Genomic DNA, 24,389 nt, shown 5'->3' with positions numbered 1-24,389 from the left:
TACATCTAGGGTTGAGATTAAACAATACTGTCAAGTTGTAAAAATTATATAGATTAGTGCTACAATCGTGCTACATTAGGAAGAAATGAAGGTCAGATTTAAAAAAAATTGCTACAATAACACTAGTTTACTGTGAAAAGCCAGAATAACTGCATTTATAGTATTTAAAAGCTGTTTTCTGTTCCAGATCCTTTACATTATTGTACAAATTCTTTGGGAATACTTATTTACTTATTTGCCTGGAGAAAATTGTGAATAAATATGAAAACTGCATTTGGAACAATGAAAGTTTCAATGCTAACCACTATCATCAACCTAGTAGCTAGTACAAAATACTGAGAAGGTTCACTTACTTCAAGTGTTCTTTTCAGGGTAGTATTTTAGGGTTGAGGACTTTAAATGCTAATGTTATGACCTTGGGTTAAAGAAACTATTAATTCTCAATGTTTATGACAAGCCCGCATTCAGCATAATGTAAAAGAGGATGCAGGGAGAATTTTTGCAGAGCTAACTTCAGCCTAGAGAGGTGAGCTGCTCTAGGCTTCCTTGGGTCTAGGGAGTCGCTTCTGCCATTTATGCAGAGGTGACCGAGAGCACCTTAACTTTGGTCATGCTCTGAATCACTCTGCACCTCTGCCCATCTTAAATGAAAGTGGGAGGGACTAGCCTGCAAGGCGAAGATTATTCTTTGTGACTTTTTGTGGAAAGGAAGGGGGGGGAACCCATAAATGGGTAGATTTCAGGTTTTTGAAGAATATAAAATGCATGCATTGTAAAGCAAAATTCATGTGTGCCTCCTAATAACAGCTCAAAGCAGAGTCAGCTATAGCAGGTTGCTCCAAATCTTGTCCTGGTGGATTTTTAATATCTCCAAGGCTATTCAGAATATCCCCAGGGATGGGGAGACTCAAGAGGTGCCTTCCAGCCTCAACTGTCCCGTGAGCCTGTAAACTTACTGCAGTCTGAAGAGCCTCTGCCACCAGCGAAGCTGTAACTGTTTGGTCAAGAAATTGAATCCGTCATCTTGCGCACCTCTTCTGTCTACACAGAATATTCTAAGATACTCCACCAGATTTGGAAAGAAATGTTGTAGAAACTGCCAGCAGCTGATATTGGAAGTCTTGAGAAGACAGGAAGCTGTGTTCTGATCTGTTAGTACTGTCCAAATGTAGCAGTGTTTTAAGGCAGAATGCAAATGGAGTCAGGACAGTGTCAGGGCGATGTCTTAAGGACCTGTTTTACATCCAGGTAACGTTGCCTGTTACTTCTCAGAACTTGCATTGTGAGGTAGCTTGGCCTAAGTTTAAAGGCTTTTGTAACGACAACTGTTAAATTTATGATATATTGATCCATCCTGATTAAAATGGTAATGTTTTATGTTCTTGTTTTGAGAGTAACTTTGAAAAATGACTTTGCTGTTTTTTATAAAAGTTTCATTTTAAGTGACTGATTAAAAATAAATGTTTTGCTGTCTTGTAATGGTTTCATGAACTTCTGTTGCCTCTGGTGATTGCTTAATGTTCTGTGATTTTTGCTGGTATCAAGATTATTGAAATGTTGAAGAACTTAATCACACATATGCAAGTCAAACTGTACTACTTTGTTAAGAAAAGACATTATCTGTGGGATATGTTTGGCAGAATTTTGTTAATTTTTTTCGGTGTGTCTTTGTTATAACAAACTAAGTTGTCTGAATGTAGTTATGAATCGGTGAGGATCAGATCACAATTTCTTTCCTGCTTCTAGATTATTTTTATAAAAAGAAAATATCTGAGTAGAGAATGCAATTGATTTCACTTTTTGTAGCAGAAGTTAGGCATGCTTTTTTATCTTTGGGCATTATAGTCTCATACTTGTACAGGTGGAAAACACAAACCAATCACAGAACATGCAATATCATATCTTCATATGCCACTTGATATATGGGCATAAATGCCTGAGTGATGTATTAGATATTGATGGAGCAGCACTGGCTGAGTAAAGGTAGAAACATGCTACTTCTCCATGGCGCATGCTCAGTATTGACTATCACTATCTCTACTCATGTTTGTTGATTTTTATAAACACTTATTCTTTCAGTTGCTTAAAAAATCCATGCTTGAGAAATTCTTGTAATCATGATAGGGTGAGGCAGTAAATCTATAGCTGAATGATATAACTTTCTGAAAGACAATCTTATCTATTTTTCAGGAACCTTTTTGTGTACCTACGTTTTGTGTCAAATTTTCCTTGATATGCAAAAGAAAACGGTGAAAAAAAAAATCCTAATAGAAACCTTTGAAACAAAATAGGGACAGACATTTGAAGAGATTTTTTTTTTTTTTTGGTCACGTGATATTTTCAAGAACACCATATATTTTGGTAGGTGTTTCTCTTTCCAGAGAAGAATGGTTATAGTTCTAAGATCTTGAGTTATGCTGAGGAGCACCTTGCTCCTTGAGTACTCCCATCATTAACATCGAGGATTTTTCTAGAAAACAACAGAGATACGTTCCTGCACTGTTTTGGAAAAGCGCTGTCCTGTCATATGTATTATGTAGAGACAGTGAAAAAATAGGGGGACCTCTATTCTTTAAATAAAATTAAATGCTTTTGAATCAGAGAGCTCTTCTGGTGTGATACTGGTGACAGGAATACCAGATGCCTACAGTCTTTTGAGGAAACCTGGGAGACGAATCTCTGGGTGGCAAGCAGAAGAGCTGTGAGAACTGCTCTGCTCTCATAAGCATACTTACCTCTCATCTTTGGCTAGCTAGACAGACAATAAATCACATGTTTTCTCCAGAGGCAATTCCCATGCATGTTTTGAATTAAAGGAAAGGATTGAGCCCCAGCATGAAGTCATTCCCATCTCCCTTTTCCCATGAACAGGTATCTCCTTCCTTCTGTCTTTATATATATTTATTTATAAAGGAAATGGAACAGACATGGATTAAGAAATTTTTGTCTTACCCTTATTAAATGGTATTAGCAGGTTTGTACATGGAGATGTATTTTGCCCCATTTTAGATTGTGTACGTCCTTTTACACAAATTATTTTCAGTAACATTAATCTGTTGTTACATACTTAACTGTAAAACAGTGCTTTCCCTATGGTTTTATAACATAGAATGTTTATAGTGTATGTGCTCAATAAGCAGAGGTGGTACCAATGCTATGAGAGATTTGACTTGTGCATTTGCAAATTTGCCATTGCTGCAGAATGTAAAGTGAAATATTGAGGCCAGAAGTTTTTAGTAGAACAAGATAATGAGATGCTTAGTAATAAATGTAGCTGAGTGAAACAAAAATTCCAGCTAAGTGAACTCAAAATTTTCATACTTCATGATATAAGCTAGTAGTAGAGATCAGAAAGGATATTCTGTGTTCCGTAAAGCCCACAGAATATATGGGATTACTTGAGTTTTTTCTGTCCTTGACATTCATTGAAGTCTCAAGCATTTAATCAACTCTTAACAGCTTATCTGCCTAGATGATACATTAATTGGATATGAGAGTTTTCCAGTATAGGAGTTGAATACTGAGCTATTGTCTAAGAAGGGTTTCCACGACCAGACTGAACATTGTTTTCAGAGTTTAATTGTGTTCCAGAGTACAGTCTTGGAAAAAAACTTTTGAAAAGCAAAAAAGAAAGATATTTTAGAGAATGACAGTTCTATTTTGGAGAGTTGCAATTTGGCCTGGTTTTGAGAAGCAGAGCGTCAGATCTCCAAAAGGACTCTTAAGTAAAGGTTTAAGTAACAAAGGCTAAATGTGATCTGTAAAGAACCTTTCAGATTCCCACAGGAATTTTCACTGTTGAATTCCCTCAATGCTCAAAGCTCAGCTTTTCTTTGTATCCCTGATTCTGTCCCATCTTCTCAGGGCTTAGCAATGTGGTGTGTTTGCTTTGCACCTAGTGCGTGTCAGTACTTGTTTGAAACTTCAGGTTTCACTGCATCATCTGACGGCTCGACCATCTGTCTCCTAATCCAGGAAGCATGCTCTTACCACCCCTACTATATGCCTGCTGAATTGGTCCATATACAAAATGTATTCCATGTTTTCCAATCTCATTCTGTGATTGACAGTTATGTTCGATGGCTGATCGAAAGCTATGCCTGTTAGTTCATCATACAGTCTACATACGCTACTTGTCTGCAACATCATACAGTGTATAGGAGATTGCTTTCTTCCCCTAAGGAAGGGTATTCTATATATGGCTGACAAACTTGAGAAAATGTTTTGAATTTTTTTTTTTAAACTTGCATTTTTCTGTAACGTTTGATTGAAACTGGACATCTACTTCAAAATTACTAGTGGTGATGGCAAGCAGAGAGACAAACAGGGCATTTCAGATGGATTCTTCCTCTGGAAATTTATTTAAAGCATGGTCGATGAGGAGCTACTATTTTTTATGTCACCTCATACAAACTGTTTAGTTGGTTTAGAACACTCAGCCAAGAAGTGGGAAACGTGCTCTCAGATTCAGTTTTCTGTTCTGCCTGATGGAGCACTCAGAAACCCTACTGTTTTGGAGGTGTTCCACATCATAGGGAGGTTAGACTTTTTGACAAGCAGGTACATCATATCTAAAAATCTGTGCACAGTACTCTTCAGAGTCCTTGTATCCATTTTAGCTTTGGCTTGACTGCTTCAGCAGTAGCTGATTCCTAGAGAACACCATTTAGATAGGATGAGGTCCTCCAAGCAACCTAGACAAGAATGTCCCTCCCTAAGGAGGAACAAGATGTTACTAGTGCAACACCTCAAAGCATCTATTGTCTAGTCTCATTTTGGTATTGTTTTGCTTCAGGTTATTTATATATATTATTTGTTAGGGTTTCTTTAAGATAGGGAATATGTCACATAAATTCTTGGTTGCTTAATTTTGATGCCAGTAATTAGTTTAATGAAATAATACAAGTGATAAAGCTTTTCAAATTAAAATGTCTTAAATGTTATAGTATTTTGAACTGCTTGGATAACTTTTTCTTCCATATGTGTGTTGCTGAAGTCTTTATGTTCCTGTTCTTCATAGAGCTACTCACGCTTTAAATACTGGACATTTGATCGCATACCTTAATTAAGTCTTTGCAAGACTGTGACACAAAAGCATTTAAAACTTCCAAAATAATCACATTCACTATACAGGGACAGCAGCATATGGCAGAGAAGCCACATGGAGTACATTTCTTGAATGGTGCGGAATTGCTGTCCCTGTGAGGCAACAGCTTTTAACTCCTACATTTCTTTCAGTGTACTTAGCCATTACTTCGAGAATAAAAATACAGCCTTTCAGTGGTTGCTGAAACGTCTAAAAATTTTTCTTTTCCTTCGTGTGAAATAGGAATGTAATGCTAATGGCTAAATTTGGCTCCTCTGCAAAGTGGTGTATGCGCACTGTCTAAACATAGGCATGATACAGTCTGCAGAGTTTTTTGAGTGCAATTAGGGTGTTCCTTTTCTGAAAAACCTTTCAGAGACTTAATTAGCCAGAGCACCTAACAGTAGGTCCCAGAAGTCAAATATAAGCTAAATTTACTCACCTTCTTAGCAGTGTTCCTTCATAGTGCTAGTAACTATTATTACTGTAGTTAGAGTTAATAAACATAACAATACTATAACTTAGTAGTAATGATATAATTAGTAAAATAGTCTATTCAGTTTAGTTTAGACTACTCAGTCTGTAAGCTTCCTGAAACAAAATTTTTTAGGAACTATATTTGACATAAAAGCTATAGACAAGCCCTTCAGAATCACTCCAAACCTGAAATGCATATTATGTCCTCAGTTCTGACATCCTTTTCTGTTCTGTTCTGTAAAATTTGTTGAGCAAAGGGTAGTGCTTGGGCCTTTGTAGTATCTCAGCTGAATTTATGTAATGTATCAGTCTTCAGATTAGACCAGTGTATATGAAGGGCAGGTTTCAGTAGCAGAAAAGCAATGCAAGTCCTCTCTAAGAGTAGTATGTGCTGTTTCTCCTGAACTAATCTTCTTCAATGGGAGGCAGATACAGTTGGTTCACTTAAATCATAATGTAATGCTTCCAGGTTTTTCTGATAGATGTTATGAGTGATGATTGAAGGATATTGTTTTTTAAACATGCAAATCATACACACATATTGCAAATATATGCAAATTCTATTGATTTCTGTTAATCAATTGATTTTCATTAAAAGGCCTTAAAAGGCATTATTCACTATCTACAGGGGTCTTTCTAGGTGCTTTTATTTTAATTGGGGTCAGGTGTTTTACAGGTTCATGTCTTACAACAATTTGAAGTGAAAAATGGAGTAAATGTTTGCGTTATCCAGTACTTGGTAATGCGCATGTCTTCAGGTATTCCAGAAGGACTTCACTTTTTTGATTGCTGTTTTCCGGTCCAGCCTTTGTATGCTATTAATAGTGGGATTTTTTATTTTTTTTTTAAGCTGTGATGTTTGGAAAAGGTGTGTAAGCTAGATCTAGCTTGTCAAGTAACCCAGGTAGCCTACTGCCCATCTGCTCACACACCCTTACTCTGTGACCTTAAAGCTTCTTCCCTATCACGTTGCTAAAATTCAGGTGCTGCATCATTGTATGAACAGACCTGCCCTAGTCATGTCATGCTGGCTGTATTTTGGCCACGTGCTAAATGCATTCCTGCTCACACAACAAGAGAAGTGTCTTCATTTAAGAGAAAAATGTGACCTAGGATGGTAAGGTTTGGTGAGAATAGAGAATACCAGAGGAATGCAAAGGCAGGCAGACATTAAGAAGTTATCACCTGTGACCGTGTGACAAGTGGTTTGGATAGGCTTCCCTTAAGAGGACAACTTTTTTTTTTTCAAGGAGGTACAGAGAATTTACTTTCCTAAAATCATGTTCTTTGTGGATATTTGCACTTTGAAACATAAAAAAACTTTTGGCAACCAAAATTGCAGGTCTCATTGTAAGCCTTAGCCATGTGCTAGTACAGTATTTTTATTTCAGCTCACAAAGATAAGCACCCGCACTCATACTTGGGTCAGCTAAAGGATTGTTTGACTTTCAGAATAACTAGGCAACAAGAGTCACAGGAACAACTCTTCTGAAAATTCAATTGCTATCTAGTACAAGGTATTTAAATATTAGGGTTTTTTTTTTTTTTCATACTGAGTTTCCTAATTGTGACATATCTGCTACATGAGGTTTTGTATTGTATTTGGCCTGATCACTGAGATATTTACCAGATTTTTAATTAATTTTGGTTTGCATTGTGAAATTTTTCTGGATGCTTTTTTCTTTGTCTAATGCTCAGGGGAAAAAAAAAAAAAAAAACGAGAAAACACACAACAGATCATATTTTCCTTTCTTTGCTTTTTTTTTACAGGAGACGCATGAAATTGTGGCTATCAAGAAATTCAAAGATAGTGAAGGTAACCTTTGCTGCTACATAATCTTTCATGTCAATAACTACACTGTTAATATCTCTCCAGTTAAAATAAGAAGTCTCATATATCAAGGCTTGATTTTAAAATTATAATGATTTATTAGCTCTGTGAATATCCAAGGCACTTGATCCTTCGCATGTACCTTGAGACTGCATTATACATTCCAACTAGATAACTACCTTTCTTACTTGGTGCATCTGTCTTAATATGACGGAGATTGTGGTGCTATACACAGTAGTAAGATCTACCACTTGGGAGACTGGATGTGATTAGAAAATGGCAAAAACTCCTCTTGTAGTAGTGGCTTGCAGAGTCTTTGGGCTTTATCACCTTTCATCTGTGAGAGGGGATCTAAATGTTAGGGGGGCTTGAAGGGATAAATGGAGGAGGCTGAGAGCAGTCACTGAGAAGTTCAGTGGTACAAAGAGGAATCGGGGAGCTCTCAGGGAGCCATGGGAAGATCTGAGGGAGCTAGGTGGTGAGGCAGCAGCTCTGCCCTCCCTTCAGCATGCTCCAGTGTCCACAGGCAACTTGCTCTTTGCCCCCTCGTAGCAGCCTCTGTGTACTCTCCAGTGTTGCTGAGGTTGCTGAGAGGGGGAAGAGCCGACTCCTGCAAGGCTTACTGTTGCTGGCAAAGTGGATGGCAGAAGGCAGGACGCATGGAAACTAATTTCAGTGCTGCACACACCTATTCTTCACCAGCAGTAATAAAACCAAAGATGTGTACAAGACAAGACTGGCTCTCTGACCTGCGCTTGTTGGGGGACAGTGAATCCAACTATCCTATCATAGGCAAAACTGGCAATCAGTCACGAGAGCAACTGTCTACCTTGTGTACATCAGAAGCTAGCCCTGATCCCTAATGGGCTAGCACGAACAGAAGGAGAAGCCAAGTATGAAGTAATGAGGAGTCATCCCGGTCTGAGGTGATGCAGCTATGATTTGCTGTATATCAAGGCTTTAGCTGAAAGTTTACTGTGTGGTTTAAAGAAACAGCAGCCACTTTATTTTAGCAAACTTTTCTTTCTGTTGTTGTTACAGGATTGCTGATGGCCATGGAGATGTAGTTATAAGGACTGTAATTTTCAGAGTCACTTAGGCACAGAAAATGAGATTTGTGTCTGTTGTTTTATGCCACAGGAACGCTGCGCTTTGCAGCTGATTTTGCCAGACACTTGAAAAGTATATTTGATGAGTCTTTTAGCTCTGCTATTCAGAAATCTGTTTTAAACCCTGTTGAAGAATGTAGGAGATAATTTAATTGTGGTAACCATCTTGACCAGGTCATGAGAGTACTTCAGAATTGCTTCTTGGAACTCAATATGGCTATTCAGTACAGATCCCAGGCAATGAATCTCAGCATTAAGCCCTAAACAGGATTATTATATTAAACATGCCTGTCTACCAAAAAATGAAAACAAAAAATGCAGTGATGCCATTAGGTCTGGCTTTCCAAGAGTATTATGTAATATGAGTTTATATGACTGATGACTGCTTTTCAGAGTTGGAGCTAGTTGTTTACAAGTTTCTGGAAATATGACAGAAGTTCTTTTGATGGATTTGATTCAGCCCATTTCACATCTGTCTCCTTATTATGATAGTTCATTACGAATCTGAATATACTGTAATTGTTTCTATTGCCATTTTTGTTTCACTGAATTTTTGCTGTTGTTTGACATACACATGCTAAATACGCTGCAAAGAAAGAGTCTCGTTATGAAATTATGTAATCAGGCTGATGCAAGCCAACACCGAGCAATCAGTTTTAAAATGAAATGATTTAGATTGCTCTAAATGATATATTTTTTTAATCAAAACATTTGTGATGATAGTATTTTGTTTTCCTCTTCCCTCCTGCTACACTTCAATTATGTTTTTTCCTCTCTTCTGATGATAGTTATATGCGTTTGCATGACCTGTGTTATTCTCTCTCCCCTGCAAACCTGTTTTTGCCTTTTGCTTGCTTGGAAAAACAATTTCTCTTCCTTGTTTCTTCTTCTTTGTCTCTGACTGTGTGTGTGGTACATGACCTGCAAATGTGATTTAGCTTTGAATTCATGCAGTCGTATCCCATCCAATATTCCTCTGTTGTGGATAACAGTTCTAAGAGATGAAGAACCCTGCTTCTACATGTGCATGGGCAAACTTACTGAATTAATGGATTTCATTTTACTAAATGAAAAATAAAAATCTAATATAATCTGGTTTATTTGACATTTTGTGGTAGTGTCCTCTAAAACCCAGTCAGTTCAGAGCCCCTTGATGATAAGCAGTGTAGGAAGCTTTAGTAAAACACTCCACCTTTCTTGAACAACTTTCAGACAACTAAATTGTCAAAACAACAGCTGAAACAGAGTGACTCCTCAGCATCAGATTCAAGTTTTCATTGAATCAATACTTGCTCTACTGTCCTCTGTGGCCACTGCACTGGTCTGCATTGCTGAATATCCATTAAAAGCCTTGTAGGGAAACTTACCAGACTTACATCTGTGCTTTAGTCTTAAAATTTGTCATCACTTTTGGAGAATAAAATTATTTTAGAGTCAAATAGATTTCTTTGACATTGTTCAAACATGAGCTTTGCATTCTGGTCTTTCTGCTGAGGACATACTAACCTTGTCAGTACTTCATGCGTGTGACATGTATTTGTGGGGTGGAGAATGTGTCTGTACACATATGTGCATATTTTTTGAAGCATATTAGTGCTCTTCATAATGAAAAAGATAGATATGCAAATGATTTGTGTCTTAGGGATTTTTCTGCCACTGAAAACCTAGATGGTAGCGACGGGAAGTCTGTGAGAGTTGCATAAAGACAGCACAGTCCCCGATTACCTCTCTTCCAGTGCAGAAGCATACAGGCAGCAGAGAGAGTCCACACTGGAAAATAAGCCTTTTTCACTGTAATATCTAGAAACAGAGAATTTAATTAGGGGTTCAAAGTAAAGATGTGTAACACTTGTTACTTGGGGGTTTTGTTTTGTTTTTTAGTAAGTTTTACTCTTTCACTTTACTTTGCGTTCTAGAAAATGAAGAGGTCAAAGAAACCACTTTACGAGAGCTTAAAATGCTTCGCACTTTGAAACAGGAGAACATAGTGGAGCTGAAGGAAGCCTTCAGAAGAAGAGGAAAATTATACTTAGTTTTTGAATATGTGGAAAAAGTGAGTTGCTTGTACTATCCTTGCCACAGTTAAATCATAAGCTTACTCAAAGTCTTTAAAATTATTTTATTTTTAGAAATTAAGCTATTTAAGCTTAAGATCTATAAAGAGGAAGAGTAGAAGCTTTAATACAGTCTGAATTGTAATTAGACATTTATTGTGAGAAAACAAAGCTGATAACTTTACTATTGTTTTTACTTCATGTGTTGATCTTTAAAAAAAAAAAGCTTCCAACTTTTTCAGATTATGTAGACTGGAATATATATAATTTGCAGCAAAAAATCCATCCAAACTCTATAGTCCAGTTAAATTGTAAAGCTGATTAACTGTCTAGTGTTATGTTGTGTAATGAATCTTGACATAGTCTATCAAAACAAGATCATAGACTTTTGACCTTGGAATCTGTTTCAACTTTCTCCATCCTTTCTTGTTAAAAATAGGATTTGTTTGTATATTTCTGTAACAAGGCCACTCTCAATAGTTGCTTAGAGGGATTTGGCGAAAACCACTGTCATTATTTCCAATCCTGACCTCATTTGATAGAATTCCAAAATTTCCTTGGATTAGTCTGCTACTGCCAAGCATCCTGGTCTGTTTCCAGGGAGAAACAACCTAGAACAGATTGGGTTTTCATTATTTTTGCAACCTTCATAATAAAGGTAGACCTTCCCTTTGTATATTAACCATTTACCATTTCTTCATGGAAATCATTAGATGGTATTCAGATACACACAGTAAAAATAAATGCAAGCTGAAATGTATGTGTCTCGGTAGTTTTCATGAGATATTGTTCCCTTGATTGCACGTTTCATTTAATATCCTGCCAGTGCAGCATTGAATTCTAGCTGAATGCTAGTTGTCTTCAGTCAGTTCTTTTGTGTAAAGATTCCTCACCCTAAATACTGTGTCTCTTTTACCTCAGTTTACAATTTATTATGCCGTGTAACTTTATTGCATAACATGAAGTGACTTATATTAGCCCACAATTTTGCAGAAATCAGTTTTGTTTTTCACCAGCAGATCAGCAACTTCTAATGTGGTGGATCTTACTTAGATCTTAACATCCAAAGCTTGACTTGTTCCACCCATGTTCCTTGTAGTTGTTCCAGACACGTGGAATGTCTTTGATCACACACCAACTTAGAACATACATTTAATCTGTTATAGTTTACTTGGCTAAGCTCACTGAAATTGTGGGTTGGAAGAGCAGCGTGAGTAAAAGACATTTAACTGATCGGATAAGGAGTATACTTTAAAAATTGCTAATATTGGTTAAAACACCAGGCTGCAATATCTAACATTATTTGCATTAGAATAAAAGAATACAGTGATAAAATTAGACATCATGTATATTCTGTCCCTAATGTCATTTCTATATTAATGGTCACCTTTATTTTCAGTTAAACTTTGCAGTCCATGAGCGTTTCTCATTTTCAAATACGTAAAATAGTTTCCACAGTAGTTTCTTTGAAGACCAGGATATTTTCTATATTTTTGGATGAGGGAAGAGCAGAAGGAAGTAAATGAAATGTGGTATAGTAGGCTAATTTTAACTGGTGATGAGTACCTTGTGTCCTTTAGGGAATCTTAGCTCTGCAATACTCAAATCCAGATTACTTAAATTCACATTTAGCCTAATCTCCTTTATTCATCATCCCCTTAGTTAATGTCTTCATATAGGATTATGTCTCACTGTGTTGATGCTACTATTTTGGTTCGTATTTGTAATACTAACTTCTTGACTGACTTACCCAGATCCACAGGCTTCTGTGTGGACAAGAGCCTAATTAAAATCAGTATGGTTCCTTAACAGAAAATTCCTTTTCTCAGATCTGAAGTGTATTTCTAAGGAAGCTTTCACTCAAGCACATGAGTTCCAGTATTTATTTGCAGATTGCAAAACTTTTTTTACGTTTGCTAACATGATGGGAATCTAAACGTCCTTTTCCAAAGAGGAAATTTACTAGTACAAACAATCAGTTTATTTGCTTCCCTAGGTATATCCATAAAACAGTTAATATGGCCATAGTTATTGATCTTACACACATTTGCACTATAGTAGAGCTGATACGTAGCTGTAGGATACTTAGGATACTCCCTACGTTAGTATTTATGCTTCTGTGAGGCCTTTTGTCTGTTACTTCATGTTCATTACCAGGCTTGCGTTGCTTTAGCTACACCCATTCACATACAGACATGGTTTGTGATTGATCATGGCCCTGCTAGGTCAAAACAGCAGAACTAGCTCAACAATGAAGAAAACAGTATGTTAAAGCACACTCGGATATTTACAAAATGCTGTGCTCTACTAAACTTTTTATGCAGTCACACTGACCTGCTGTTTTTGTTTAAGCCACTTTTTGTAACTACATGACTTTTTAGAAATTTTAGAATGAGCAGTTTGATGATTTTAGGGACTTGTGGTATATTTGTGGTCCACCTTTAAGGATTATTGTCTTCACAAGTGCTTTCTCCACACTGAAAACAGCTAGTGGTATGCCTGTGATTAAAATATACTCCATGAATGTTTAACTACTGATTTTGCATAGCCAGGCTCACTGGCCTAAGTACGTTGCTTCAGAATGCCGAAAGCATGTTATCTTCTAGCAACTACAGTATAACTCTTTTAAGTAACGTGTCTTTTAAACATTTAGAATATGCTTGAATTGCTAGAAGAAATGCCAAATGGAGTTCCACCAGAAAAAGTGAAAAGCTATATCTACCAGCTAATTAAAGCAATTCATTGGTGCCATAAGAATGATATTGTTCACAGAGGTAAGTGTGTAGTTCTTTACGTGGAAATAAGACCCGGATAGGAATTTGCTTTCTAAAGTGAAAGGTGTTACAGCTTGAAGTAATTCGCATTTAACATAAATATAAGCAATTGCTTTATATCAAAAGAAAAAAAAAAGTGTAAATTTGGCTGAGTCTTAAGTCTGCTGTGTGATTTCAGATTGTTTTAAAAGTAAGTTCATCTACGTATAAAGCTTGCTGTCCACTGTCTTTGGAGTATGAATAAAGATTGCATCATATGTACAGTGAAGTGAAACTGCAGTACAAACATTGCCAAAGGAAAAGGAATTTTTTTTAAACATTTCATGGTGCTCAGTCATTTCATTTTTGAATCTGATAATAGAATATTGGTAGCAAAATAGCCCAGAACTTAAAGCTTGGTTCCCTGTGTTTTAATTCTGCTTAAGGCAGTTCCTCCTAGCTCCTGTGAGTTCAGCTCTGTGTATTTATTGTCTCCCCTAAACTTCAAGCACTTATGGTACATATCTTGATGTGTGACTTATCTGGTTTTGTGTTTGATCCTGATTTAATAAAATTGTATTTTGCTTTGTGACTTTGCAAGAGTAACATTTCTAATTAATCTTTCCAATAACTTAAAATGATCATACAATATGCTAGCTGTATTTAAGACAGATCAAACATAAGCAATATATTTTGTAAAATATAATTTGAAAAACATACTATATACAGATACCACGATATCTGTATTGGAATGAGAAAATGGGCTTAAAACTAGAGAGCACAATTTGTCTAAACAAATGACAAGAGGTGATCAAGAAGTTCATCATAACTGAAAATGTTGGGTGCAACAGACTTAACATTTTATTGGTTAACTGAGTAATTAAATGTCAGTTCTTTTTATTATTTTGCAATCTGCAATATTTGGCATATTGGTTTGCTGCCCAGGAATACCTGTAAGCACCATTTATCTTCACATATTTTGTTGGGAAACATTTTAAAAGACTTCAAAAGGCAGAAAATTAATTCTGCATGTTCACAAACTGAATTGCTGGAAGCTGTTTCAGCAGTTGTTCTTGTAATGCTTTGTTTATGATTGCATGAATATCTTTAAATATGTTATAATTAAATAATATTTGTTGACAAAATTCAAAATTAAAAAGATAAGTTAATGGCTTTTTTCCCCCCTCTCTCACTGTGATACTCCAGATATCAAGCCAGAGAATCTCTTAATAAGCCACAATGACGTTCTGAAGCTGTGTGACTTTGGTAAGTTAAATAGATACCTGCTTCTTACCTTTTTAAAGAAAATCTCTCGCAGTGGAGTTTTGCCTTAGGAGAGTTCTATAGTGTGTACTGTTTAAAACCCTTTTAGCGGTCAGAATTGATTATTTATTCAGGTTTGTGATTAGTACTTTAATTTGAAAGATCTCTGGGCTTAATTTGCATACCCTGTGAAATACCTGTACGAACATGTCAGTTGAAATGCTGCATTTATCTCCTCCTATATTTAACAAGGATTTTACTAGCAACGTTATTGGCACTCAGCTGAGAACAGTGCAGATGATAAGGAAGCTAGCAAAACTAAGTTTATCTGGCCTGTGTATTAAAAGAAAAGATAATTCTTCCTTGTTTAGTAATGACACACTAAACATATCTTTTTATATATCATTTGAACCACTGACTTTCATGGATTCTTGTGTCATTATAGGTCAACTTTTATTGCTGTGTTAATCAAGGAATCGTGTGTCCATGTATGATTAATGACTGAATGGCTGTAGGATAGTCAGAGTTGTATGTGTAATGTTAACTTTGATGGTTCCTGACTTATCAATAAATGTTTAATGTCAGCTCTAAGGCTTTGAAGAATCAGTACCCAAGCACAAGGCCCATGTGAGTAATCCCCAGAAGACAACAGGACAGAGTGTATGTACGCTGTTCCAACAATCTGTATTTTTATTCTAAACGCTACATGAACACAGAATAAGATATTGTTCCCTCTAAAAAATCTTACAGTTTGGCTTGGTAAATAAATTCCATAGTGCTACCCAAGGGCACTTTTCGGAGAGAGCGGTTTGAAAGCTGCCATTTCAAACCTCTGCAATTTTGAATGAAAAGAAGAACTGCTAAAAAAATAGATTGAAATAGTTTTTTAGCAACACAAAAAAGGCATTTGTCATTTGCAGTGCTGCTTATTTCTTTTAATCCTAAAGGCATTTTTGCTTAAGCATTCAGGAACAATAACTGTTCTAGGAAAAGCCTTAGAAGATTTGGTCCATATGAGTTCTTTGAATTAAGGGCAATTTATTCTGCAGTGCAAGGAACTGCACAGCTCTGACAGAACACTGGGGTACTGTTGCGCAGTGCCCTCTGTGCCTTTGCCTTTTCAGTATCTACAGGCCTCCTGTCTGCACTGCTGTGGCTGCCCTCCCCTGGCAGCTCTGTCTCTGTCCAGGCTGCCCTGGCAGCGCTGCCCAGGCAGGATTTTTCCCTCACCCCACACTTATTTTCAGGGGCCTGCCCCTGCAATGTAAACCCCACTGAGGTTGGCAGGGCCAAGGCTCTCTCCCAGGGGACACCTTGCTCCCTCTCCTCCTCTTGGGGACCCAATCAATGCCTTGCGCAGAGGTTAACCACCAGTCAGCGGGCAACACCTGCCCGTGACCAACATGTGCTCCAGTTGGGGCTAAAGGCATCACAAGCAGGCACAGCGTGAGTGGGTCCTGATGGGAACTGTTCACCCTCACCTCCTTCCCTGGCCATTGGGAAGAGTCTTTGCGGGCCCTCACCCACCCTCCCTCCCTCGTTTGTTTCAAGGGGGGCTGTCCCCTCTGGAAGTAACATTCACCGTTAGACTTGGCATATGCCATCAGTTAACAAATCTTTGTGTGTGTGAACTTACGTCAACATCCTCTGTACAGCAGTATTACAGGAAAATAAAAAGCCAGACAAATTGTATGATTGCATTTTGGATGGCAGTTTTCTCGCTAGATATTGATGATGTGAATTCTGTCAGTGGTGATGTTCTGGTCCATTGGCTTGCTCACACCATACTCTCCAGCCACATTCTCTTTCTGCTGTTGGAAAAGACATGCAATCACAATTTACTCATGGTGCTCAGCACAGCCTCAAGGAAGGCAAGCTAAGTTATGGGGATTTCTGTTGTTCTTGCTGTTCACGTGGATTAGTTGGAATTTTGATCCATGTTTCAGGTTTAGTTGAATTTAAAATTCCAAGCAACCCTTCTAATTTGGGATCAATTTTAATTTTTTAGCCTTTTGCTAATTGACATTATTGCTAGTACCTTAAGCTATTACTGTAAAATATCTGTCAGAACAATATTAGCCACAAGCATTTTCTGAACGTGTACAGATTAGGATGTAAGAATTCACCTTTTAAGATGAAAAGGAGGTTGTAGTAAGTTGGGTGTCGGTCTCTTTTCCCAAGTAACAAGCGATGGGATAAGAGGAAATGGCCTCAAATTGTGCTGGGGAGTTTTAGATTGGGTATTAGGAAAAATTTATTCACTGAAAGGGTTGTCAAGCATTGGAACAGGCTGCCCAGGGAAGTGGTTGAGTCACCATCCCTGGAGGTATTTAAAATACGTGTAGATGTAGTGCAGAGGGACCTGGTTTAGTGGTGGACTTGGCAGTGTTAGGTCTGCGGTTGGACTCGATGATCTTAAAGGTCTTTTCCAACTTAAATGATTCTATGATTTAATGTATGCTGTCTGCCTACATAACTTAAATTATGTTTTGGAACACAGGTACTTGTCACATACAGTGCCACATTCCTCATGTGATAACAAATGCAAAGAAATGGTCTGTGCATCCATCCCAATGCAGATATTGAAGTAATTAGGTGTTTCTGAATAACCCAGTGGACAAACAGTTTGAATAGAAAAGTTCATACATTTTTAACAAGATAGTTCTTCATAATCCTTGTGCCATGTGTTCTGTACATATCGTGCTAGATAAAAATGAGATTGAATGTGGTGCTTGCCTGGACACATGTTGTGTGGGTGTCATTTCTGCCAATAGAAGTGGAAAAAGAGAACAGTACAAAATGCCGATTACAGCAGAAGCATCTGACTGTTGGAAGTAGTTAGGCTTTCTGACTAGTGTGTTTGCTGTTTCAGCACCAGAGCTTCAAAATTACTTGTTTTGGCAATCTCTTAATCTCTGTATGATGCGTAAGCATAGAAATCATGAAACACAGGAGTGGAAAAGACCTTAAGAAGTTCTCTAGTTCTTCCACCTACTCAAAGAAAGGATTAAGCATGTCTGTGTCATTCTTGACAGGTGTTTGCTTAGCTTATTCTTAAACTTCTGAATAACGGAGGTTCCCTAGTGTTCCTAGGCACCTATTTAAGTCCTTACATGTCATTAATGTTAGAATGCTTTACCTTATGTCTGAGTTAAATTTGCCTTATTTGTCTGTAAGAAACTGACAATCTTCTCTTTTTTTCCTCACACCTTTTTCTTTAACATCCCTCCTACCGTGTTCTGAGTTGTTTAAGTCCTTTCTTGAAATCTCGTATTTTGCTGGTTCTCCCTCCTTGCATTGTGATGCATTTGCAAATGCTATTGCTTTCATAGTTGCTCTCACCCAAATTGCGTTCTGTCTTCATGTTCTAATTTATTAATTCTCACTGTTTGGAGTTTGGTCTAATCTTCTCCCTAATTAACTTCTCTTATTTTTGTATCAAAAAATTCTTCTCAATACCTCAGCACAATTTGGAGGAAGGAACAATAAGCTAACTCCACCGTGACAAAAAAAAAAGTAATTGTGCCCTTAGAAAGGTAGTATGCTTTCTTGACTTAATAATCCTGTCCATCATCTTTCACCATGGTGTCATAAAGTCAGAGCAGTAGTGAATCCATAAACTGGTTTCTTATATCACCCAACAATATATAGATGACACTGAAGCCCATGACAATAATTTTCCTGTTTGTCTTGCCACATCAAATCTGTGCTGCACCTAGTCGGTAAGGTTGGGGGGTGACTTTTTAGACTACATTAGCTGCTGATGGACATAGTAGCTGCTGACTGTGACCAAGTTCCAACAGACTGGCCTGGAGGAAGGAGTGTGCATCCTTGACTTGTTGATTCTTCTGGTGCACATGGGCTCATGGGCTGCCAGGCTTTTGCATTGCATTAGCATGTGTGTTTATTTGCATTATGTGACACAATCTCCCGCCCCCCTTTTTTGGGACTGACTTCCCACTGTTCATTTTGAGTGTCCCATTTCTTCAGTGTAGCTCCTGGTTATTTTCCCTCTCTTTAAACACATGAATGAATTTTTCACGGACAAGATTAGTCAGATGGGTCATGTAATTTGAAACAGAAACAGGGCTGTCTAAGCAGTTCTAAATATGGTAATGTTTAGAAATTTACCCAAACCTAATGTTACATGTAATAAACAATTCCTTTCCAGCTTTTCTCCAGCAGCATCAGTAATGTTCATTAGGCTTTATGGGAACAGACCAGAATTATTATTTTGGGACAACTTTGAAATAGACGTTCCTTATCATACATGCCTTTTAGTTTACTATCTTTTGAAGGCAGAGGTATCTTACAAAAAATAACAGCTGTAACCTATGTCAGTAACACATTTATCATTGTTTGCTCAATTCACTGGTCTAATAGTAATAATAATCTGCATCCAAACCTTTACTTAAACTTGGAGTAAATTAGTGTTCCACAGGGGGGAGTGGGCCTGGGCTCCTTCACGCTAAGCTGCCAAATGACATACACTTTCAGAATTTTAAAAAATTACAACCTTACAAGCATAGTCATGTGGGAAAAGCAATTTTGGCAGCTTCTGCATAAGAACTCAGAGATAAAGAAAAATTATTATTGCATTTAGGTAGCACTTATTGATTCTGAAAATGAAATTATGCATACATCTGCAACGCTTTGGAATTTTTATTCTTTCTTCATCATTCATGCAATAATGGAAAGACTTATAGTGATTTCACTGAAGTGAATTTTGGACCAAGTTTTAATGCCACATCCTAGTAAGGAAGCATTTTGAAAATGTTCCTTCTGCATTTCAGTCCCAAAAATTTGTCTTGGTTTGAGCTCTGGTAAGAGATTACACATCTGGAGTCTTGCTGCTGAGATGTGTCTGTCTTGTCTCACCTCATTATTAAACATGTGTTTGAAAACAGTAAGACACTTGATACTTTTCTGGAAACAGTGCCAGCATCTGCCCTAGAGTACTTCTACATGAAGAATCCAGTAACATCATTACTGTGGTGCTCAGCTGACTTTTTATAAATTGAGGAGAATAAAAACAAAAATCTAAATTATTCCTACAGCTGGGTGTTCCAGTATATGCACTCTTCTCTCAGTTAGTGAATTAGTTGTTATGCCTTAGAACAGAAGTTAAGTTTTGGTACAATTGCAAGTAAGTATATGTTTTGTTTTGATTGTTAACAAAATGATATGGAGGAGGAAGTTAATTTGGACATGGCTTCTGATCCTAATTCACGTAGAGTCTTGTTACCAATGTGATGCTAAAGCAGGTGGGAAGCTGATGCATGTGGAGTGAGCCAAATGCAGATATGAAGCAGTTTGGCTGATCTGTGGTAGGTACCTGCCTTTTGTAGTTTTGGGGAGATGACCCCATTCCTTGCCAGGTCAGGGAAGGTGTGTCCTTAGGTGAGAATAATACGTAGCTTTTTGACCAGTTTAAAAAATGGAATGTAGTGAGACTGTAGTAGTTAGGATCAGACTGGAAGAGTCCACTCCCCGTGCATATGTTTTATTTCTAGTGTTACGAATTTTCTTCTGCAAACAGCAGTGAAAATTAGTGGCAATGGTTCAATAGTTTGCATGGCATACTGAAAGGTAACTTTTATCAATCAGTTTTGGCTATGGCAAAGCACCAAAAATAATCACAGATTTCTGAGAAGAGCACACAAGTAAAGTAGTCATTAAAGCAGGCATGCTGGCTTTCACTGTTGTATCAATAAAAGCTTGCATTTCAGTAGACAAGCAATTGTTGGAGAAATTCTACACTAGGGGTTGTAAACAATTTGCCTCTATTTAAATAGGTGTAACCTCTTACTGCCAAAATTAGTGGTGATATGCATATTGTATTTTAAAATACGAAAATATTACAATCTTCCACACTGTTTCTTCGACAGGCTTTGCTCGTAATCTCTCTGAAGGAAGCAATGCTAACTATACCGAATATGTGGCTACCAGATGGTACCGTTCGCCTGAACTCTTGCTTGGGTAAGTACACTTTGTAGAACTGCCATGATAAATCTTGACTGATTCTTTCCATTTTTTCAAGCACCTTTGGTAAGATTTATCAATGGAAAACTGTGGTTGATTTAAAGGGAAGATTTCAAGAGACTTCCAGATTTTCATTAATTTTTGTTCATTTCCAGTAAGTTGGCACAAGTCATTGACATGTTGACCTGTCTTGAGCTGAGCAGTGTTTAACTGATTAAAATATAAAGCTGAATTACCACAGATGTACTTCAGATTCCACCTCCCATTCCCTTCAAAAGAGGTTTCCGTAGTAGTCCTGTAGCCTGAAATGTTCCATCAGCCTTGTGGTGGACATCACAATAGCAATGGCAGTACAGCCTTCACCACACTACGCTCCTAGTTCTCTTCATCCTTTGGATCAAAAGCTATGATTTGGTTTTGTTTCTCAGCTACCCTTTACCAGCACTGCTGAAGTGGCTCGGAAGGATGGTGCTAGCTTTTTAACTAGTCAGGAAGAATTTATTGAAGGAAACTGGATGAATGATTTTAATAAAGCACTGAGAAGTTAGTGTTAGTAAGGAATTGCTAGTCACAGGATGAATAAAATAAGTACTGGTCACTCTTAAGATTCTTTACGCAAAATGTTTCGTGCTGCTGAGAAACAAGTCTTTGTTGGAAGCTCTGATTAATGGTCAACTATACATTTCTTGAATAGGTAAAGCATTAGATAGTAATTATTCTGTCAATAAAGTCATCCCTGTGTTCCCAGAGCTGTGCTAATCTTAATCAAATTGGTAGGCGGTTGTGTTGTTATGTGTAGAGTAGTATGTTAAAGTTGCCATTAAAAACCTCAAAGCTCAGTTTTTCATATTTTGGAGAAAACAGATTTTATTAAGCTTTCAGCAAAGTGTGTGTGCGCGTGTGTGTATATATAAGTATAAAAAAAGACTTGGAAAGAAAGCATCAATTGTGGCCTTTTTAGTTACACAATATTTTACTCTTTGTCTATGGTAGTAGTGATGATTTAAGAGGAAAGACACAAAAAGCTTGAGAGACATAGTGTTAATCTGACTTGCAGTTTTCAAAATTGTTTGGTTACCAAAGGAAATTTAGCAGGAATCATGTCTGTTTGTAATTGACTAAATTTGTTTGATTAGCTTGTAGAGAAAGGGAGGGGGTATGTGTATTTAATGCATATGACTTCAACTTAACTGGTGTATGTTTTTAATGCCAAGTTTTTCTGGCACAAAGTGATGTCTGTTTCTTGGCAATCGTGTTCTATTTCCCAGACACTCATCTTGCCCATTCCCCCTTCCCCTGCCTTTACCAGCATCTAATATTCAAAAGCCTTCACAGAATTATTAAATACATACATTTTAACAAATACAGTTTTACTTTTTCAGTTTTTAAAATGTGTCCCAGAGAGGTTTCTGTTTTGCAATAAAGTTCAAGACTTACATTTCAGGAGAGGAAAGAAATTGCTGCCTAATTATTCACAAGACATCCAAAATCTACTCACTTCGGAGAGCCTTAGGTAACTGTTAGTGGAGTATTCTGTACCCTTTGATGACAAAATATTGCTAAAAGGCAGTAGATTTTAAGGCATACCAAATTGCTAGATTAAAACATCTTTTGGAGAATCTAATTTGTACAGCAATAGACTATAGTATTTCTGATTGGTGGTGTCTCTATCCTGTAAGAGTTATTTATCCAGCCACATCGCTCTCACGTTGTTTACCTGTTGTGATCTGGCAAGACTGATCCTGATAGTCCACAGAATAGGAGTCTTGAGCATGCCTTTTCAAATAAAAAAAGTTACAGTTTACTCTGCCGCTGCCTTAAGAAATGGGTATTTTGTGATTTGTTTCTGTTTGACTATAGAGGAAATAATGGAAACTTCTTAAACTGTGATTCATCTTCCTTTATTCTTGGGAGCAAGGAAAGGTAATGGTCCCTGCCTCAAAGGAGTTTTAGCCCATTCCTCAGTTGTATACCCAGTTTGTTGTTCATTCTTCAGTGCCCCAGCCTACAGCAATCTTTCCCCATTTTACATTTCGGTGGAGAAACCTGCCTATTAAAGGGGTTGCAAATAGAGATGTGCTTGGTTTTCTGTCATAATAAAGAGGCAGGTTTTTTTGTTGCACTCTCACAAACTGTTTTTCTTACAGAGCCTCGGTTTTCCAGTACAGGCACAGAATATTTCAAGAGCAGATCCTTGGCTTTGGAGTCTGTTCTCATCTGTGTTGCCTTTTGCAGCGTGGAGAAAAACACATCCTTCCTTGGCACTCAGACCTGACCTAATGGGTGGGTTGGACTAGCAGCATCACAGAAAGGACAAACATTGAGTCTCCCAGCAAATCCACAAGTAGACACTATGCAAGATTAGTAAGGGAATTATGAACCCACAGAGCCATTGTGGTAGTAGTACTTGAGGAGTTTTGGCATGCTCTGCTTTGCCACTGGTGATTCCCTGTCAGCAGTCTGTTCCAATGGGGCAAACTTTGATTTTGCGATGATTGTTTGTGAAAGGACTGCAGTGTCTCATGGCAGATTCTGAAAGGCAAATGGTTCTTGAAATGTGCCTACTTCAGCTTTCCTAGCTACTGTAGATTTTTGCAGTAGGCATCTCTGTGGGCCTGTAGTTTCACGCAGGCCATTTTCCAGATAGAAACGCTTTCTCACCCTCACCTAACTAAATCATCACAAGGGTTACAGGGTCCCCTGGCCAGGTGTCCTTTCCATAAAGCGAAGTAACTAATGGTGAGTAATCAATGGGGAAAAGTCATATATTTTTTTCTTTAGTCTGAGGGTGCTCTCTCTCTAAACATCTTTAATCATCAGCATAAGGAAGAAGCAGAGGGAACAGATTTATGATAGGATTTGTCACCTGCAACTCCTGGTGCTGTCATATTCCAGAAATAGGCAAGCCAGCTGTAACTTAAAAATCTCTTGAAACAGAGGTTGAGTTGTTGGATTACAAGTTTCAAAAATAAGAGATTCAGTGAAATATGTTTTCAGTTTAGTCTTTGCTCCAGTCTTTATTCTTTTTATATGCTGCTTCTTTGACATGAGAAGAATTCTCCAGTCGTTCTGCTCAAAACATAAACAAAAAAGAGATTCTTGGAATAAGTTGGATGTTTACAAAAATTTTTTACAAACTGAATAAGGAAGAATTCGGGCATACAGAAAAGGAGTTGCTTTAGTCTATAGTGGGAACAATGAAAAGCTGAAAGTATGTCATGCATTAGCTGTTGCACAATTGAGGTAGGCAGCCGAACAAGCTTGCCAAGGAACAGAACCTTAGAGTGAAAATCGGAAACCGTCCAAAAGGATTGTGTGTTTCTTCAGTGTTCGTGCCTTTAGATTGAGTGTTGCGTTAGTCTACTGCTCTCTTCTTATACAAACTTTCATTCTCTACATTCCAATTTTCTGTCCTACATTTCTTAGAAACCATCCTCAAGGCCAGAATCCCTCCTGACTAGAGTATCCATATTGCCTCTTCTTCCATTAAATACCTTTGTACGTAGTCTCAAGAAAAGCTGGTATAGCCCTTGTTGGTGTAATACACCACTTAGTTTTTAATTCCCTATACCTCTTCATTGCTGACCTAGCTTCTTTTGTCATTAGCAGTTTAAAAAAGAGATGCCATCCTCCCCCCACACAACATTGCTTGCACACGCATAGATCAAGAATTTCTCCCCAAAATCCCACCTGTGGCTTTGCTCCAAACCAGGAATTATTTATTTTATGATGCTTTTATTGCTTCCTCACCTGTGTTTTTAAGGAACAGTTTTCAAGGGCATTCTGTTTTCTCTCCAATTAAAATTTCACTGTGTGAATGGTGAAACAAAGATT

At 37.5% G+C, this 24,389-nt stretch overlaps 1 protein-coding gene across 3 annotated transcripts in view; it reads left to right on the top strand.

The window, feature by feature from the left end:
- The window catches only part of CDKL5 (cyclin dependent kinase like 5), a gene marked incomplete at both ends in the record, with an annotated part of 78,539 nt that overhangs the window by 21,078 nt on the left and 33,072 nt on the right, over positions 1 to 24,389 (top strand). For all 3 annotated transcript variants that reach the window (XM_082498735.1, XM_082498734.1, XM_082498733.1), the window contains 5 exons: positions 7,334 to 7,379; positions 10,420 to 10,556; positions 13,211 to 13,331; positions 14,517 to 14,576; positions 20,462 to 20,552. In XM_082498735.1, the coding sequence (XP_082354861.1) occupies positions 7,334 to 7,379; positions 10,420 to 10,556; positions 13,211 to 13,331; positions 14,517 to 14,576; positions 20,462 to 20,552 (455 nt within the window). The remainder of the gene's footprint in view (positions 1 to 7,333; positions 7,380 to 10,419; positions 10,557 to 13,210; positions 13,332 to 14,516; positions 14,577 to 20,461; positions 20,553 to 24,389) is intronic.

This window comes from Vanellus vanellus, assembly GCF_965231255.1.
Source record: "Vanellus vanellus genome assembly, chromosome: 1".
Classification (NCBI taxonomy): Eukaryota; Metazoa; Chordata; class Aves; order Charadriiformes; family Charadriidae; genus Vanellus; species Vanellus vanellus.
Note: the sequence above shows the minus strand (reverse complement) of the source record. Positions and strands in the feature narration are given on the sequence as shown.